Genomic DNA, 19,309 nt, shown 5'->3' with positions numbered 1-19,309 from the left:
TTCTGCTGGCTCCAAGGGAGAGGGCCATCACAGAGGAGCAGACAGTCAGTGGTGTGGCAGGCTGCAGCAAGCAGCAAGCAGTAAGCCTGTCTCTCCCTGTATCCCATCCAGCCTACTCGCCTTTTGGGTGCTGTCCCCTGTACCCAGGGTGGACCTTCCCATCATCCACACCCACGCCTACGCTACACCAATTCAGCTATCACACATCCTCAATACCAGGATCAAATGGCCTAATCCAGCAGCACCTGCCCATAATCCAGCCACCTCCAGAAAGCCCCACCTGTGAGCACATGAAGCTTTGGGGGCCATCTAGATACGAGCCACAATAAGGTCCTTCATTTTAATGTTCCACGTGGTACAGAATTTGAGATATGGAATGATAACTCCCACTAGGGCTAGCTTCTGTTTAAACACATTCTTCGTGCCAATGCCCCAGTCATTATATGCAGAAGGAAAATGATTGTCAGTCAAAAACATAATTATGAGAACTAGTGACTGATAATGTGTTCCATTTTTACCTTTGAAAATGTTTGTATAAAACTGGATTGGGCCTAGTGGTTTCAGACTAGAATCTGGAGGCATTTATTTGCTTAATAAAATAACCACATGGACTGGCAGAATTTTTTCTCCCGGGAAGCCCTTCCTGCTTGGAGCTCAGAATAGCCTTGGATCCGGCAGGTGTGGCTTTTGGAAGGTTTGGAGGGCTGAATTAAGGAAGCCCACATCCCACCCCACCTGTGTGCAGGGTGCCTTTCTGAAGACTAGGCTGGTGTTCTCAGCTATTTAGGGGCTCAAGGGCCTGTTAACTGTCCATTAGTCCACAGTGGATAATGGCAACTGAAAGAAGCAAATAATTGACACACTTTACTGAAATACTCTGCAGAAGCATTAGTGGCCAAAGTTACAATAAGTTAAAGTTCTTTGTGCTAAAAGATGACATATTTAAAAGAAGTTTTGGGCACTTAGATACAACATTTAATGCTGGTATGCAGGTAAGAATCTGTGCTTCTGCAGGCTAGCATGAGTTTATTTTGCTTAATCTTCTTCCATGAGGAATATGCAGAATAATAGATCAGTCAGTAGTGTACAAAAGAAAGGAGGAGGAAAAAGTTTTTCTCACATTTTTTTTCCACAAGGTTCTCTTTGACCCTAGGAGAAAGCAGTCACAACCCCTTATTGAGACTGGATTTCCTGTACTCTAAAATCAGAATTACTTTCTTAAATAGTGCAGAGTGAGTGGAGCAGAAGAACCTGATGTGCGCATGGAAGCAGGAATGGGACAGGCAAGTTGAAGCACAAGTGACAGGACCGACCCAGGGCGAATGGTGCCCTCGTCAGCGGCCCAGAGTCCAGCAGATGGCGCTGTCAAATACTTGTTTTCAGAATGGAGGCTGATGACTGACTTAATGTGCAGACTATTCCTAGGAGGAAGGGTCTAGCAAAGCAAGTGAGCATTCTCTTCTAGAATCTAGATAAACTGGGGGAACCAAAGTAGCTTCACAGACAGAGGCTTAGGCCTTGGCTGCCAAAAGTGGGTTGCTCAGTGGACCTGAAACTCAGAAATAGTAGAAGTGGGTTGCAGGGGTATGTTGTGTGGGCACCTCAAACATCTTGGGCTGAAGTTACTGGCTTATAGCCATGATTTTCAGATTTGGAGTCTTTACAGCAAGTGAGTCTCTTTCTTTGGTACCGGTAATTGAACTCATAACCTCACACTTGCCAGGCAGATGCTGTACCACTGAGCAAAATCCCGGGCCTCAAGTGAATCTTATACAACGCCTAGCACTTAACCCCAGGCAAGCTGTAGTTCTTCTGCTTTGAGAGGGCAGGGGATCTTAGTACCCTGCCATCTGCCATGCCCTGTTCTACCATGGACTCCTTGTGTACAACTTTTCTGCTCCCAGCACCTATTTAATCCTTCCTCTCTAGGCCTGAGAGTAGCCATAGGATTGAAAAGAATTAAGTGGCCCTGATTATAAAGGAAGCTGAGGGAGAGTCCAGGTTCGGACAAGTTGGAGACTTCTGGGAGCCTTCTGAAAAAAGCCAAGGGCAACAGTCTTGGGAATGTGATTTTCCTATCCCCAAAGGCCATGGACTCCAATTGCAAACCATCCTCCCTACCTCTCAGCCACTTGATGATAGTCACTGAATTTTATTTCTTTAATAAAATAAAGCAAGAAAAGTCTCCAGTGTACTTTGCACTCACTCCACAAGCTTTCATTGAATTATATGATGAGTAGTCAATAAAAGCTAGTCTCTCCAGCTGCTTTTTCCACTCCTTTTTCTACTGTACTTGGAAATTCAGATCGTGGGTTTAATGCAAATGTTTCCAGGAAGCACATTGGGCTTGACCATTTGTCTGTGTGCATTAACTTATGCAATCACTTCCACCAGACACCTAGAGCCAATTTCAATAAGTAGTCGTCAGCGAAAGAAGTCAAAAGGCATGAGCACTCTGGCTGCCAATGAAATGGTAAAAGCCTCTCAAGGGAGCAGGGGAAGGCAGTAATGAAAAGTTTCACACTAACACTTTAATAGGCAGGAAGAAAGCCTATTAAAAGCTGGCTTATGTCTAGATGTCACCCCTAAAGTTCATGGGTCTTTTCAGAGGGGGCTGGATGTAGAGGATGATGCTGGAATTAAGTGTATGATGCTGGGACTAAGGACATGTGATTTCTAAATTAGTCTTACTGATTGGTTTGGCACAGTCCTAAGTGTGAATAGTGGGTGACATCACCCCAAAGGCAAGTAGCCTAGAAAGGATGAAAGGAAGAGATGAGCTGCTGCTGCTGCTGCTGCTGCATAGTTACATCACTGCTTTGCTACCTTCTGTCCACCATAACTGTCTCTCCTCCTTGGAGCCAACCAGCAATAGACTGAACTTCTACAAACTGTGAGCAGCAACAGACCTTTCCTCCCTCAACTTTAGTTGCCAGGGATTTTGTCTCAGCAGCAAAAGCAGAAACTAAGACACTCATGATGTTTGGCTTGCCTCAGCTTCTGGCTAAAATTGATAGTTTTTAGGCTGAAGAGGGTTGCTTCAAGTAAGGATTCCCACAGTACCCTACAACATCCTTGTGTCCAACTGAAAAAGGGAGGCCAGGGCTCCTGCCTGGAGTCCCCACACTCTAAGTGTGTCTTGGTCTCGTTCTGTGCCGTATATATTGAACAGCTCTTCCACTCTGCATTTTCCAACATGGCATACCCATGAGTTTACCTCTTCTGTCTCGACATGGCATGTCCGCTCCTGGTCTTCTGTCTGTAGTGGTTTTGAGTTTTACTGCCTACAGCTTTTTCTAAATGACTGTCAGGAATTTCAAGTTTTTGTATAAAGAATGATTTCTGCTAACTGAAATTCTATTTTTAAGTATGTAGTACAGGGCCTTCAGGGTCTCACTACACAGATCAGACTCATAGTGATCCTCCTATTTTCAGCCTCCCAAGCACGGGGATTGCAGGCATGTGCCATCACGCCCAGTCTCAATCCTTGTCTCAGAGTGTTCATGGGGTGGGGCTGGCACAACACACCTCTGCCTAAGCAGGCGCTTTAATCTGCTGAACTATGTGGCTGCACCTTTAACTGAAATGTTGTCCCAAAATAATGACTAATGTCAAGGACTTAGCTGGTATTTTTTAAAGTTTTCAAAAAGTGGTCAGGATGACATGGTAAGTTTCATTTCCATTTGAGAGAAGGTTTTCTTGTCTAGAAAAGAGAGTGAGATTCCAGTCTGTCAGTAGTTCTAAGAACTTGAAAGCCTGCAAGGCCAAAAGGCCACATGTTCCATAATTGCTTTCCTGCATTGTTTAATTTAGTTTTCTTCATTAAGCACCATTTATCGAGTCTCTGTATTCCCATGTCGCTCTCATTCATGAGCTTCTGTTTAAATTTACCTCCTGACCTCTTTAAAGATGAACTACATACAAGGTCCTGCTGATTAGGCTACCGTCCTATGCAGTTGACTCATTGATTTATGTATTTTATGTATTTGGTACAGGGTCTCATTATGCACCTCAGGCTTGTAGTGATCCTCCTGTTTCAGCCTCCCTAGCGCAGGGATTACAGGCGCTGAGCTACCATGCCTGGTCTTGGTGGCTAACTTGGCCAGCCCAAGGTGGGGCCAGTGTGGCATGCAGTACCAGGGATCAAGCCCTCATCCTTGTGCTTGCCTAGGCAAGCGCTTAGACCACTGAGCTGTCTCTGTAGCCCAGTTGACTGCTTTAGTAAGAAAAAATATTCCTCCAATTTTCCATACACTTCAGGGAGAAAAGGAGAAATCTCTCCTGAAAAGGCAGAGAATTATGTCCAAAATGTAAAGCATGTTTACTAGTTATAGATGTTTTAACATGTGAAATGTTTGCAGTAATATCAAATCAGAATAAAAGGTGCTATGTTAAAGCAACAGGGACTTAACCAGTATATTTGGTCCTAGTTACTTGCTGCTTAATTTTTTTTCTCTTGTTTTCTTTTTGAAACAAGGCCTTGCTGCGTTGTCAGGCTGGCGTTGAGGTCATGAGCTCAGGCGGTCTTCCTGCCTCGGCCTTCTGCATCACTGGCACCATCCCAGCACACCACCAGGCCTGCTTGAGTTTTCCTTTGCACTGATTTTATTTTAGTTTCTTTACCTGTACATTACTAATGGTGCACGTTTCCAGGGGGTTGAGAAAACTAACTCTTGTGGAACAACTTCTGCTTTTAGAAGACAGTGGACCACAGCACCTAATTACCTTCCAAGATCCCACTATGATGATGATAAGAGAATTTTAAAGGGTCATAACAAAGAAAACCAAAGAGTGAAACCCTTGAACAGATACCATAGAGAGGGAATAAAATGTTGGTAACTGGGTCAGCAGGACCAGGCAGCTCCAGTCTGGAGGGAGTTTGCAGCTTGAGAAGCCAGTCTGGATCCTGGGCCAGCTGATTAAAACATACCAGAGCTAACAAAAGGCAGGAATAAGGCAAGAGGCTGACAGGAAGGACCAGTGGCTGCTGTGGGAAGTGCAGCCCTTTACCTCAACCCAGCCTAGGTAAGCCCACCACTAGCAGCAGTAAGTGAAAGATAAACTGGTTCTTTTTTTTTTTTTTGGCAGAACCAGGGATTGAACTCAGGCCCTTGCGCTTGCTAGGGAAGCGCTTATTCCACTGAGCCATCTTCCCGGCCCCCGTAAACTGGTTCTTTCCCAAAGAATGTGCATGTTCCTGGGGGAGGCAGTGTTCTAATGCGGCAGTGAAGGAAGCTCTGGTAACAGGGTGGTTGATAAGCCCTGGCCACAGCGTATCAGCTCTCTGTCAGGTTTTGACTTGCTGTTAAATATGAATGAACAAGCCAAGATACATAGGTATTTGAAGAAAGGCTACACTTGGAAGACAGGGGCTAAGATAAGCAAACAGAAGCGGTTAACTTAAGGGAAAGAGAAATTTCAAGAAAAAGAAAAAACCTTCCAGAGAGAGCTCGATTTAGTTTCTTTAGACTCAAAGAAATATTACACCCATCAAAAGAGCAGAGTGCTATAAAAAGGAAATTAATATGTATCAAGAAAGAATTCTTAGTCATTAAAATGCAATTGTCATGATAAAAAATTTAATAGGACCTGAAAAATGAACTAAAAGAAATCTCTTAAAGAACAAAAAGAGTAAGCGAGAATGAAAGAAAAAAGTCATCAAAATCAGTGTCCAAAACCCAACTACAAAGAAATCTAGAATTAAATAATAGAAGTTTAAAAAAGGATAGAGAATTAGATACACACACACACACACACACACACACACACACACACAGAAACAATACTTTACACCTGAAAAACTTAAAAGAGCCAACTAAGTATTCAGCACCATACTGAGTTCACCATAGGGAACTTCGGAATATCAAAAATAAAGAAATAGTAACCTCCACATAGTTCCTGTCTTGTTCCTATACCCCATACACACATGCATGCACATACACACACATAGAAGAAATATTGAGACTGTCACTAGCCACCAGTTCATTAGCAGCAATATTTTTTTAATTTTATGAAAAACAAAATTTCATAAGAAAACAATAGTAGTTAATACATTGTACATTGTACCTTTAAAGTAGTTATTCAGAGTACAAAATATGGGCATAAAAATTCTCTAGTTGGTACTGGCATAACCCTTCCTTTTCAATGAACTGAGAGACACTAGTAGTATAAGTCACTTACATCTTTGTCTTTGTCCTTTCCTTCTTTTCTCCCAGCCTAGTTTCTTTTTCCTTTTGGACAATTTTTTCTTATTTCACAATGTTTATTGTACATTTTAGACCTTATTTATTCTTTCAAGTTCTCATACCAGCGAGACAATACAATGTGTACATATATGAGTTTGATTTAGTTTACTTCTGAGTGTGATCTCAAGTTGCATCCATTCACCTATAAAAGTCTCAAGTTTATCCTTCTTTATAGTTGAAAAGTACTACATTGTGTAAAAAGACCGTATCTTTTATCATTTCTCAGTTGATGACAGTTGGGTTGTGTCCAAGATTAAGCTATCACAGATTGCACTGCTGTATACGTGGGTGCACACATATCGCTGTGGTATGATGTTTTCAGTCCTTCTGGAAAAATACCCAGTCCTTTTAGAAAAATACCTGGCGTGAATGGGACCTCTAATCCTAGCTTTCTGAGGAATCTCCACACTGATTTCCATACTGGTTGTACTAGTCTGCACTCCCACCAATAGTGGAGAAGGGTTCCTTTTTGCCCACAGCCCCACCAGCATTTGTTATTGGCTGATTTCTTTGTAGTACCCATTCTTTCTGGGGTGTAATGCAATCTCAGTGTTTTTTAAAGTTGTATCTCTCAAATAACCAATGATATTGAACATTTGGAAGACATAAGTGTAGGCAGAGGATTCATGAACAAAACCCAGACTGCATGGGAAATACTTCAAAGAATCAACAACTGGGATCTCATCTCAGCTTTTGCACTTCAAAAGAAATCACCAATGGAATGAAAAGAAATCCCACAGAGTAGGAAAAATTTTTTAGCTAATCATCCCTCAGACGAAGGTCTTATATATCTAGAACACATAAAGAATACCCCCCTCCCCAAATTCAAAGACCCAGTCCAAAAATGGGCATCTGAGATGAATACACATTTCTCGGATGAAGAAATACAAATGGCAAATAAATATATGGAGAAAATGTTCATCAATATGATAGACCTGAATATTGCAGAGCAAAAAGTTGCTTGAGACTCTCCAGTAAAGCAAGGGAGTGAGTCAAGCACTGATAAGGTGCAAGATCCTGTTAAATGGGGCTCTTAGCCCACAGAATGCAGCTGGGTGGCAGGGAGGGATGGAACAAGAGACAGATGGTTTTCATCACAGCCTCCTCTATCACATTTGTTGTTGGGGTTTTGCTCATGTTCTTCTTTAACAGTAAGGTGTCCTACTTTGATGTATATTACTTTGGAACTTTTTAAAGTAGCATGCGTACATTAATTAAGAGCTTGAAGCTTCATCCTTGAATCTTGGAGTGTAAATGAATGCCCCCACAAAACAGTTCTCTTTTGTGTTTGTGCTTCTAGTTCAGGATTAAAGAACCCCAATGAAGTAGGACCTTCAATTAAGAAGGATACTGGATACAATAAATACAGAAAGATACCTCACTTATCCAGAAAGTCTGGATAAATTTCAGCTGTTAGTCACAACAGCCATAATTCCACCACCTTATATTATAAAAAAAATTGGTATAATTATATTATTAAAAATTGGTATAATTATATTACACCAAAAAAAATTTGGTGCATTTTTTAGGGCTATTTTTAAATACAGATTTTTTTTTTAATTTGGTGCCAGGTCTCACTATGGGACTCATAGTGATCCTCCTGTTTCAGCCTCCCCATTGCTGAAACTACAGGTGTGCACCTCCACGTCCAGTTTTGGTGGCGAGTTAGGCACAAGGCAGGCACGGCATGTGGTGCCAGGGATTGAACCCCGGTCCTTGCGCTTGCCAGGCAGGCACATAGGCCACTGAGCTATCTCCCTAGCCCTAAATACAGATTTTTAAAAACAATAGGGTTATAGTTATATTTGTATATGATTTTACCCTGATTGTCTCATGTAAGCATTTTTCCTATAGTTGCATGTTCTGTGTAAAGTTTGGATGACTGTCATTGTTTATAGATACAACATTATTTATAGATTTCCCTGATCTCTATAATTGAATTATTTATAATTTTTAATATTTTAAATAATACTATGAAAAATCTTTTGCTACGAAAATAGAAGGAACCATTGTCTGTTAACTACCTCGACTCCATCTCACACTTTAGTTTTTATTTTGCTGAATTCCCACATTTTCTAGACCCGAAGTTGACCTCTCCACATACCTGAGAAACTTCAGCGCCCTTGTCCTCAAGCTCCTTTAAAATAACACTGTGTACAAAAAGACGTGCCCGGCTGCTTCTGGGGGGCGGCGTTCACGTCCCGCGCGGGATCCCGCCTGCAGGCGGCTCATGTGCTCAGTGATGCGACTGTGATTAAGCAGAAGGAGTCTTCTGAGACCCGAAGCCTGGGCGCGGTGCCAGATTCGTCCTCCTTGCGCTGCGGCGTGAAACCGTGGCTGCTTCTCGGCCTTTAGCTTAATGCCACAGAAACTTTCAACTGAGAATCTTAGTTCTTCCATATGAATGGCCTCAAAAAAAAAAAAAAAAAAAAAAAAAAAAAAAAGTTTGGGGTGTGTGTGTGTGTGTGTGTGTGTGTGTGTTTCTGATTCAGGATTAAAGAGCTCCACTGAATGAGGAGCCCTAGTGAATAAGGATGTTGGATAAATGTAGAAAGATAGGGCACCTATCCAAAAAAGCCTTTTTTTCATTTCTGCCATTGGGCACAACAGCCATAAATTCACCAAAACAGATGGCACAAGTGAATGATCGAGCGCCATCCACTGTACTTACGGTAGGGAGAACAAAGCGGTACTCTACCTAACGACAATGAGGGGCTACACTGGGAAGGTTTCAAGGGCACCTCCCTTCTCCATTAGAAAGAATGTGTGGTTCGAGCCAGATGACAGTGTGACATAAGAGAGGGGCATCTGGTCACCTGCCACTTTCAAGTCCATTCACCGCCTCACTAAAAAGTCTTGCCAACTCTCCTAGCTCTGGCTCAAACTTTTTTACAAGGCTTTATGAGAAAGAATGGGAGGCAATAACAAGTGGCTTAGCCCATGTCCACTCCACTTACCAAACTGACTGGCCTACTATATTTTACTTGGATGCAACGGTCCACCGATAGGTCCAGAATTAGGTTCTGCCTCAGTGGCGCATGCCGTTCACTCATTTTTCTGTCCCCCATTTCTAACACCACTGTCAGAGAGCACAAGAAATTGTCCTTTTTGTGTCCTTTATTTTGTCATTATGCTTTTCTTTAATGTTTGTATTGCTAAAGTATAGAGATTGATTCCCAAATTTTAAATCCACCCTGAAAAAAAGCTTTTTTTTTTTAATCTCAGAGTGTTATATGACTTCATGAACAGAGTAAGATGAGACAAATCAAACATTCCATCAGAGTGTATTTTCCGTTTTGTTTAAAATTCTTTGTTTTTTTCTTAACAACTTGTACTTTTTGATTGACCTTAAATAACACACATCCTATTTCAATATTTTTTCCTCTCTCTTTTCTCTGGGGATTAGCTGAAGTCAGTGTTTAAAAACTATTGGAATCACTAGGAATGGTGCTTTTAAATATAAACTAAAAGGAGAAAGGAATTATATAATGTATATAATAAAGATGACATAACCTTCAGAGGTTTAGTAAATGATATACATGATTTCTACTCTTAATAGGGACTTATGAGGCAAATATTACTGCCCCATTTTATGGATAAAAACACTGAACCTTAAAATGTAGACATTTGCCAAGGACTCTGTGGCTAACAGTGGAACAGCCAATATCTGAGCTGAGTTTGGTCTGATACTAACCATAATGCTTTTCCCAGTCACCTTCTGTGAAATGTAAGAAGGCTTGACTGGTCAGTCCTGGGAGAAAGTTTTTCATTAACCAAAGAAATTTTCAGCTTTTCTGGATCTTCAGCATACAAAACCATCCTTAAAAGTTGACTAACTTAAGGAAGTAGGACAGTCTCCCCCCAGCTCCATAGACTGTACTGATGTGATGTGGCTTTAGCCAAAGATACTTGGCTAACTGGCCACAGGCTGAGGCCAGAACTTCATCTGTCAACAGCCAAAACTATACATACTTTTAAAATATTTTTCTTAGGATTTTATTTAAATTATATATAATGTATATAATTATATATTACAGTATATATGTTAAACGTGTATAGTTTAGAATGATTTCCAGCCAGTGGGACTTTATTTTATAGTACTGACAATTACAAAGATTGTCACAGTTGCCCGCATGTTCACTTAGATTATCTCACTGGTCCCGTAGTGATGTGAGAGGGTAAGCAGAGTGGGGTCTCATGTTAAGATCTAATCTCAGAAGAGGGCTGGACAAGGGACGGCATCAGAGGGCTGAGCCTGCTATGCGTCAGGATCCAGGGACCAGAGGACCAAGTCATAAACAAGTGCTACGGGCAGGTTGGTGTGGCGAAAGTCACCACTGTGGTGGCAGCTATAGAGAAAATTTTGAAATAAGAAGTAAGGATCTTAAAAGGCAGTCTTACTCTAGAATTGCTGTGTGCAAAGAAGTGAAGTTGCATAGTGATTTCAAAATACACATGTGCTAAGAAAAGTTCTGTATAAGAAGGTCATTGTGATGAAGCCTTAAAGCAAGTATAAAAATCATTAGCACTGTGGGAACCCAGTGGTCCCAAGAGCCTGAGAGGCCCCTGGCAGGGGAACACGCTGTAAGAGCAAGCGGCTGCTTTGAGGCTGTCCCATTCTATTTCCCAGGAAGCGGAAAGGGCTCTTGCCAAAAGTCTTGGTCCCAGCTAGGTGGACTGTGTGGGTGGCCACAACCTGATTGAGTCCCGGAGGTTCAGGTCCTCCGGTGGCCGCCACACAGCAGCCCTGCTGAAGTGCTGAATGGCGAGTAGCTGATGTGTGGGCTTCGCAGCTCTCATCTGTGTCCTTCCCTGTTTCCATCTTCCTATGGCACAGATCACAGTGGGCGCTATGCATCACACTAATGGACTCAAGTGGAATTCTTTGAAATCTCCCAGGATGTGCCCTGGTCTGAGAGAAAGAGAAGAGTTAACTGCACTTCTTAAACTGAGAATTGATGTCTTCCCATAAATTGCTTTGTGAAATTATTAGTGGACCACGGGAAGAAAATGGCCTTCTAAAGCCCTTGGGCCCCCTAACATCCCCCTCAGCAACCAGGTGACATCTTTCAGAGGTTCTATGAACCTCCAGGCAAGGGCCTGCAGGAACAGGATTGTGGCAAGCTTAGGGGGCAGAGGTGGTAGCTGTTTTGTCTTTTTATTTTGAGATTGGGTCTCGCTATGAAGTTCAGGCTGGATTGGACTCACTATGTAGCCCAGGCTTTTATTTTTTTAATTTATGTATTTGGCACAGGGTCTCACTACACAGCTTGGACTCATAGTGATCCTCCTGTTTTCAGCCTCCCCAGTGCTGGGATTATAGGCTCGCACCACCACACTCCAACTTGGTCCATGACTCAACATGCCTGGGTGGTGCCAGGGATCAAACTCTACTTCCTGTGCTTGCCTAAGCAGGCGCCTGGTCCACTGAGCTCTCTCGCCAACCCCTTAGGCTGGTTTTGAACTTGCAGTGATCCTCCTGCCTCGGCCTCCTGAGTGCTGAGTTTCCAAGCCACACTACCTTGTCCAGCTGCTTGTGTGTCACAGCTCTTTCCTCCTGCCCCCTCCTCATTCATTCATTGTTTATTGCAACTCTGCTCCCTGCCAGTAAACTTAAGTGCTTGAGCACCATCAAATGTGTTTGCTTCTCTTTATTCCAGTTAATTTGCTATTGTAATTGTGTGATTTAATTGGCACATAAACCAAAGAAAGGAAAAGAAAGTGCTGTTTGAACAACATTCCCAACTTGAATTGAAAAATCACTAATAGTTAACCACCTTACCAGTTATATCGAAATAAGTGGCTTCTATAGACTCAAACTCCATTGGCCACATTTGTGAGTAAGATTCTACCCTTACCCAGCCTTGCCAGTATTGTCCCTGCAAAACCCATTCCACAGCTTTTTGATCTGTAAATTAGCCTTCTCTTTTCTCCTTAGAAATACCTAAGAACCAAGCATCTGTGGTCCAGGGTATCCACTGCCATCTGCTTTGAGAACAGTAGGTTCTGAGACTTCTATCCACCTACTCCAAGCCATTCTAAGCCTTTGCATTAACAGAGACACTATATTCAACCTTATGTCAGAGACATAGAAAATCTAAGACTTACTCTATTATGTTTGAAAGTGAAGATACCCATATATATACACATCTTTTTTTTTTTTTTTTTTTTTTTTTTTGTATTTAGGACAGGGTATACAGGGTCTCACTGTGTAGATCGGACTCATAGTGATCCTCCTGTTTTACAGCCTTCCAAGTGCTGAGATTACAGGCACACACACCACCATGCCCAGTCTCAATCACCATCTCAGCCTGCCCTGGGGGCAGGTCCAACGAGGCAGGTCCAGGGAACTCCCAGCCCCTTCATCTGCCTAAGCAGGCACTTTAATCCACTGAGCTATTTGGCTCGGCCCTTCATACATCCTAATGTAGTGCATCTAATGTTATATTGGGTCACTTTCTAACCTGTTATAACATTGGATGTCATATTACAGTTCCTCAGCAATTTAAAAACTCTTTAGGAGCCTACCGTAGCTACTTAATCATTTTTGTATATACAGAACCAGAGATAAACTCATTGCTGCAGGGCTGACCATACTGGTATGCAATTAAGTCAAAAGTCATTATGAATTAAGTCGTACCAAATTCATACCACAAATATTTATTGTTAACTCTGTGCTTACCTGTTGGCTGGTAGCTGCTGGCATCACCATAGAGCGCCTGGGTACACTCTTCTCATGATGTGTGATCAACCAAAGCCTTCGCACACTGAGAGGTGCAGGGGTGCTGTGTACCCACAAACTGCTGTCTGGACTGGCATGCCATATGTGCACCTGGCCAGTAGAACCAGATGTTGAGAAGCAAATTAAAAAGTTTTCTGGGCAAGTGCATGGATTTTCCTACATCTGTTCAAGACTGTAATTTAAATATTAATCTTCTTTAAACTCTTTGGCTTTCAACAAAGCACTGCAGAGACCATGAGGCATCTCACAGCTGTGTTTTCTCTTCTAGGATATCAATGAGTGCATTCTTGAAAACTACCCTGAGTGTTCCAACCCCAGATTATTTTACATCATCCCGTATTTTTGTGGACAGCATCCCAGATGCAGGTAAAGACTCACCGAGGCTCTCAGCATGCTAACCTACGAGACTGGCATTCTGTGACTCTTCTGTGTTATACTCTCAAGCTTTGGGAACTCTACTTATATTTGCTTGCAATCTTAAGATATATCACTTGCGACTCCCGGTGTCTGATAGGCAACGAACTTCACAGTTAGGCTTTTTCAGAGGCCTCTGGGGACCTCCAGTACGGCTGTGTAATTGGAATGCCAACTAGCCCCTTTCTTTATCCCTAAACATAACTGTCACCTCTCAGCTCATGAGCCAGTGGAGGCGAAGGAAAGGCACCTGGCCCGCTGCTCCTGCTCATTTGTTGGGTCCAACACCTGGAAAGCCACAGCCAGATTGAAAAGGTCCCTCCCACGAGACACCGATAGTAGAATAAGAGGAAACTGTTTTCTAGTGATCTTTCCTTGCCCTAGTTTAAATGCATTTCTTTCTTTAGAAAGTGACTTCTTAAGATTACCAGGGCCCTTAGGATATAGAGGATGCTCAAATCCAGTAGCGCACCCCTGAGTACTTGTAAAGAACTCCCAGATAATCATAGGCTCCGAGGTAGGGCATAGACGCACCTAACCACCTCTCCAGGTGGCTCAGGTATAGCTAAAATTGCAGTCCATAAATGATAGCAACAATGAGTTATTTTCTTTACTTGGTTGGACATAAAGCCTTTAACAGAAGTGACATACCCCCCCCCCAAAGGAAATGCTGTTCAGAGGATTGTTGTGCTCCTGAAGAGGCCAAGGAGGAACAGCTGCTTCTCAATGGCAGCCCATCCTATGGTGTCATTTCTGCTTCCTCATTAGGCTTGTTGTTGTTAGTGCTGCTTCATTTAGCTCACTGTAGCATAAAAGTTTGTCTATGGTCCAAATTTCGGGGCTATGAGTGTCTGTCTTCTTCTTTTTCTATTTTTTTGGTGGAACCGGGAATTGAACTCAGGCCCTTGCACTTGTCAGGGATGCGCTTATTCCACTGAGCCATCTCCCCGGCCCCAAGTGTCTGTCTTCTGCTTTATCATATATATCCTGAGTTCCAGCAGCCAGCCCCCAGAGTTTCCCATATCTACAATCAGTACCTCCTTGTTTGTTGCTACAGATCCTAAAAAGATCTGGTCACAGTGAAGATATTTATTTCAAAAAGCACTAACTTCCCAGACTGGTTCTCAAATGACTTCTTTCCTGTTGAGCTGAGTACTCACGTACCTTACCTCACTTTACACGTGTCGCTACTCAGAATTCTTTCCCATGTTGCTTTGTTCAACCTCTCATTTCTTAGGGGAAGGCAAGAATATTTATCACCATTTTCAAAAGAGAGCATTAGCTTGCCGAAATCCTCCCAAAGGGAAGACGGCAGCCAGACCTGGAAAGCAGCTCCGGGACTTTGCTCAGTTACACAAATGCTGACTCAGAGCTCTGGCCTACCCGTGAGATTAGGGTGTGTCCTTTGAGTAATGAAACAAATTTTTCTTTTGGCTTTTCAAAGGATCTGATGATCAGAAGCATAAATTGACAATTTTTTTATTTTTTTGCTTTCTGAAGAAATACTATGTCAGTAATTTTCATATTTCAAAACCGATAACTTCATTTAATTGATCTCCATCAGCATTTGTAAGGACCTAAATGTCTGGGTCTGTATTGATCTTTCAACAAATGTTTATTCAAGGCTCACTTGGTTCAAGGCCCTGAATGCTCTTCACTGGAGAAAATGACCGCAGGAGGGCCCTAGCCAGAGAGACCAGGGAAAGCTCTGAACTAGGCTACTCCAGGGCCAGTGCTCAGAGGACATCAGGCTTAGACATGCACGAATGGAGGGGGCCCTCATGTGCTGTTGCTGCATTTCGAAAAGTCACTGACTTAAAGATGACTTTTGTCTCCATAAAGGGAGCCTGGCGAGTGGGCCCTCGAACGCGCCAAGCTGAACGTGAACGAAAACTTCCTGCTTGTGGGGATTCTCGAGGAGTTGGAAGATGTGCTGCTTTTACTGGAAAGATTTTTACCTCATTACTTCAAGGGTGTGCTCAGCATCTACAAGGACCCAGGTAAATCCACGCACGGGCAAGCCCTTTCTCTAGGGAGGTCTGCTTCAGGACTCGAGAAAGGAAGGAGTACAGTAACCTGTGTTCCTGAAGTGCATTTCTCCTGATTTGCAAAGGAAGGTGAGAAGCACAAGATATTCATTTTAAAATCTTGAACTTCAGGTCCAAACACAAACTCACCATTTTCAAAGCCATGATGGTTCCATTTATCCCCCCCTGGAAATTCTAATCAGCAGCGTTCTCCGTCAGCCCCGTGTGTATGCTTGGGTGACTACACGGATCTGCCTGTGTCCCTAAGTGGAAATGTGTATGAATGTGAGAGCGCCGTCCTCATGATGAACACGCTGTGGCTCAACTGCCATTTGACAGAGGGGCTCTAGCAAGTCAAGAGTAGAGAGAGCAGCCAACTGAAGTTCCAGTGAAGGTTTGATTTTAACAGAAAGAGTGGTCTCCAAATAGCAAGGAATAGAAGTTGGCAGAGCAATTACAAATCCTTGTAAATATTGTTGCTTTCAGAAATCCATCATTTTGTTATTTCCTGTTATTGTTTTAGCTTGAGAGAAAGAAAGCCCACCTTGTTTCCTCTCTTCCCACTCTCCTTAAGCTAGTGCTACCACAGCAAGCCTTGTGGATTCATTCCCTGCGGTGTGTGTGGATCTGCCGTGTCCTGAGGTGGAAGACAGCATTCTGCCTTATAGAAATAAGGAACAAAAGAAATGTTTCTGATGGCAACAGCTGAAACCTGTAGTGAGGCCCAGCATCACTGACAGGAAACAAGGCCCAGGCAAACCAGACTTTACCTGGAGGAGCCCTAGATCCTGTTACATGGGGTGTGCCCCCACTCAATTTGCTGGAGGGGCCAGTGGTTGATCGGCTGTCACAGTCACTCTCCTGACTCTAGCTGATCTTCAGAACCCTCAAGATGGCCCTGCAGGTGTGTCTCCTCAGCAAGAGGTTGGGTATGGTTAACCCATAATGGAAGCATGGGTCCCCTTAAATAGCTGTTTCCTGAGGCTAAGATTTCCTTTGCCTTTTCTGACAACTAGCAAGTTTAAGCAATTTACCAGAATTTACATTTGAAAGATTTAAAAAGCTGGGGTGTTTGACTTTTATCTCTGTAAGACAACATGACCTCTACTTTTTCAACAAGAAGAAATCTTATCCTGAGTTACTTTTTTGAAGGAGGAAAGTTTTTAGTAGTCATTGTTCTTTCTCCCTTTTTATTTTATCTTAGATAATTGTGTGTGTGTGTGTGTGTGTGTGTGTGTGAACGTGCGCGCATGTGTGCATGTGCAGAATACAAATTTGTTGTGCAATATAGAGAATTAAGATAAAGGGAAGGTTGACTCTTGGTGATGTGTACTTACCAAATAAAATAAATGCATTCCTGCTCCATCATTTGGGCAGGGTATCGATGAGTCCCCTTATATGTCATCGCATCACCTGTCCTGGATCCAGGCTTGATGCCTGAAGCAGGACGGGAAATAGACCAAAAACTTAGATGTGCACATTTGTATCTTTGTCCTTCTTAAATACATATAAGTGACCAAGAAATCTCCCAAAGCCCAAACTCAGCTGTCATCCGGGTATTTTTTCCTTTTAAATATGGGACATCAGACACGTTGAGCCATTGCCTTGTGATCAACAAACAGTAGTTAAAGTAGGTAAGATTTCTGACAATGGACTACTAGTAGTAGCTCTTTCAGCCACAATCTTCCCACCTGTGGAATACAGCTCTTTTTTCCCTTCAAGTTTGGCATGGCAATAAGTTAGACACCTTGGAAAGCGAGAGGGGCATCTGGTGTTCTTCTGTAGTGAGGTGGAAGGCTGCCGAAAGCCCAGGACCAGCGCAGAGCCAGGCCCCAGTGCAGCGGTACCACTGGCCCACACAGCGCACAACTTCCTCAGGGCCTGCAGCAGCCCACTGGTGGTAGTTCTGTATTCTGAGTATCACTCCAGTGTGACTCTACTTCCACAAGCGTGCACACAACAAAATGAACTTTGAACCTCGTGCTTCAGTGATGCCTGCTGTGTCCTGTGGTCTTTCAGGGCATCTTCTTGTGATTTTTCTACAGAAATGTTGAGGACCAATCAAGCCCACATTTCTTCTGTCCTAAAGCTTTTCCGAGTCCCGTGAGGCAGGCGACAGGAGTGAGCACACACTCCTGACCACCCTCTCAGTATGCTTGAGCCTCTGCAAAGAGCCGACACCTGTCCTGTCAGATCAGCAAGTTGATATGGAACAGGACAGAAGAAGAAGAGCTGCTGTACCCTGGTGCTTCGCACCAGAACCATCTCGCCTACATTTGTTGAATTCACATGAGGCACACTAAACTCATTACTCTTTTTAAAACTTTTTTTTTTATTTTTTAAAGAGAGTACAAATTAGAATTAAGACAGAAAAAAAAAGTGATACAGAATTTTACTTAACAAAGTAATATGAATTTCACAATATTTGTTGCGATACATAGTGTTGTCTTCCAACCAGTTATTCATATGAATACCCTACCTTTTTACAAAGAATTTTAGGACTGAAGAGGTAGCTAAGTGGTAGACTGCTTACCCAGCATGTACAAGACCCTAGCTTTAATCCCTAACACTGCACATAGCAATGACAATATTCATTTTATGACTAAATTTAGAGAACAGAGAAAAGAAAAACTCAAATATAAGATACTGCGGCATGTGTCATCCTTACTCACTGTAGATTAACTGACCATCTGAAAAACAAATAATATCCAAACTCTGCTCTGGCCTTTTAAATATGGTATTTGTCCTATTCTTGAAAAAAAAAATGTAAGTATATGTTGAACTTTTGCGATCCCTTTTTAGAAAAACTAGAAACACTCATCAGTCTTGTCACTGATTTTTTTACATGGTACTAATGGCAATGACTGTGCCACTAGTGAAAATAGTCATGAGCTGACAAAGGAACTGTCACACATTTTAGATGGCATTTATTATTTCTTTCAAGTAATATTTGTTCCAACAGCTTGCCAATTAGAGAAATTAACAAACTTCCTAAATGATAATAGCTTGACTATTTCTTTCCTGTTGATTTCTGTAGAAAAATATGCTAGGTAGAAAAATGTGCTAGGATTAGGTAAATTTATCTCTTTCCAAAAATATTTGAGAGCCGGGGAGATGGCTCAGTGGAATAAATGCTTCCCTGGCAAGGGCAAGGACCTGAGTTCAATCCCCGGTTCCACCAAAAAAAAAAAAAAAAAATTTGAGAAACAGTCTGTAGAATTTTTTTAAAATTAGTCATTTCACATTAATATTTGAATTTTGTAGAGACCCAGCTAGTAATATACCTCAGAAGTTTGTCATAGTAAGTACTTAATATGAAATAAAAAATAATAGATAAGCAAGAGGATATACTCAGGTATTTCTTAGCAGCCAGGGGACAAGAATAACGGAGTGATCACTCAGAAAATTCAGCCCGTGTCTGGGCATGTGTTTGAATTAGAGAAAACCAAGGCCCAACAGACAACCAGGAAGAGCAGCCCCACTGGTATAAATTTCATTTTTTATTGATTAACCTCTACTGTATTTGCTCATTATTTGCCCTCTTTTAACAATGAGAAACTAAAGCCAGCAAGAGAAGTTAAGAGGCTGATCCATAGTCATCTACCAAGAGGTAAAGGCAGTGAGATTCACATGCTTCTGAGCTGGGAATACTAATATTTATGAATCCTGACATCTGAAAAATTGGTATGTGGTGAGCTACCAAAACATTATTGGGCTGGAGAGATAGCTCAGCAGTCTAAATGCCTGCCTGGAGACCCAGTCCTAGCCCAGGTCCGGTGAGTGTGTGGAGAGTTTCCTGCTACCCTGCGCCGGCGGGACCAGTCCCAGCCCAGGCGCAGCGTGGGCCGGACCCTCTCCCAGCCCCTCGGGCCGCCCCCCAC

The 19,309-nt window shown here is 42.6% G+C and overlaps 1 protein-coding gene across 2 annotated transcripts in view; it reads left to right on the top strand.

Moving 5' to 3' along the window:
- Nucleotides 1-19,309, top strand: part of Ust (uronyl 2-sulfotransferase) — a 312,684-nt gene that overhangs the window by 232,108 nt on the left and 61,267 nt on the right. For both annotated transcript variants that reach the window (XM_004645481.2, XM_023705778.1), the window contains exons 6-7: nt 13,256-13,353; nt 15,244-15,401. In XM_004645481.2, the coding sequence (XP_004645538.1) occupies nt 13,256-13,353; nt 15,244-15,401 (256 nt within the window). The remainder of the gene's footprint in view (nt 1-13,255; nt 13,354-15,243; nt 15,402-19,309) is intronic.

This window comes from Octodon degus, unplaced genomic scaffold (genome assembly GCF_000260255.1).
Source record: "Octodon degus isolate 3935 unplaced genomic scaffold, OctDeg1.0 scaffold00229, whole genome shotgun sequence".
NCBI lineage: Eukaryota > Metazoa > Chordata > Mammalia > Rodentia > Octodontidae > Octodon > Octodon degus.
The sequence above is the reverse complement of the archived record's forward strand: the minus strand, read 5'-3'. Positions and strand labels throughout refer to the sequence as shown.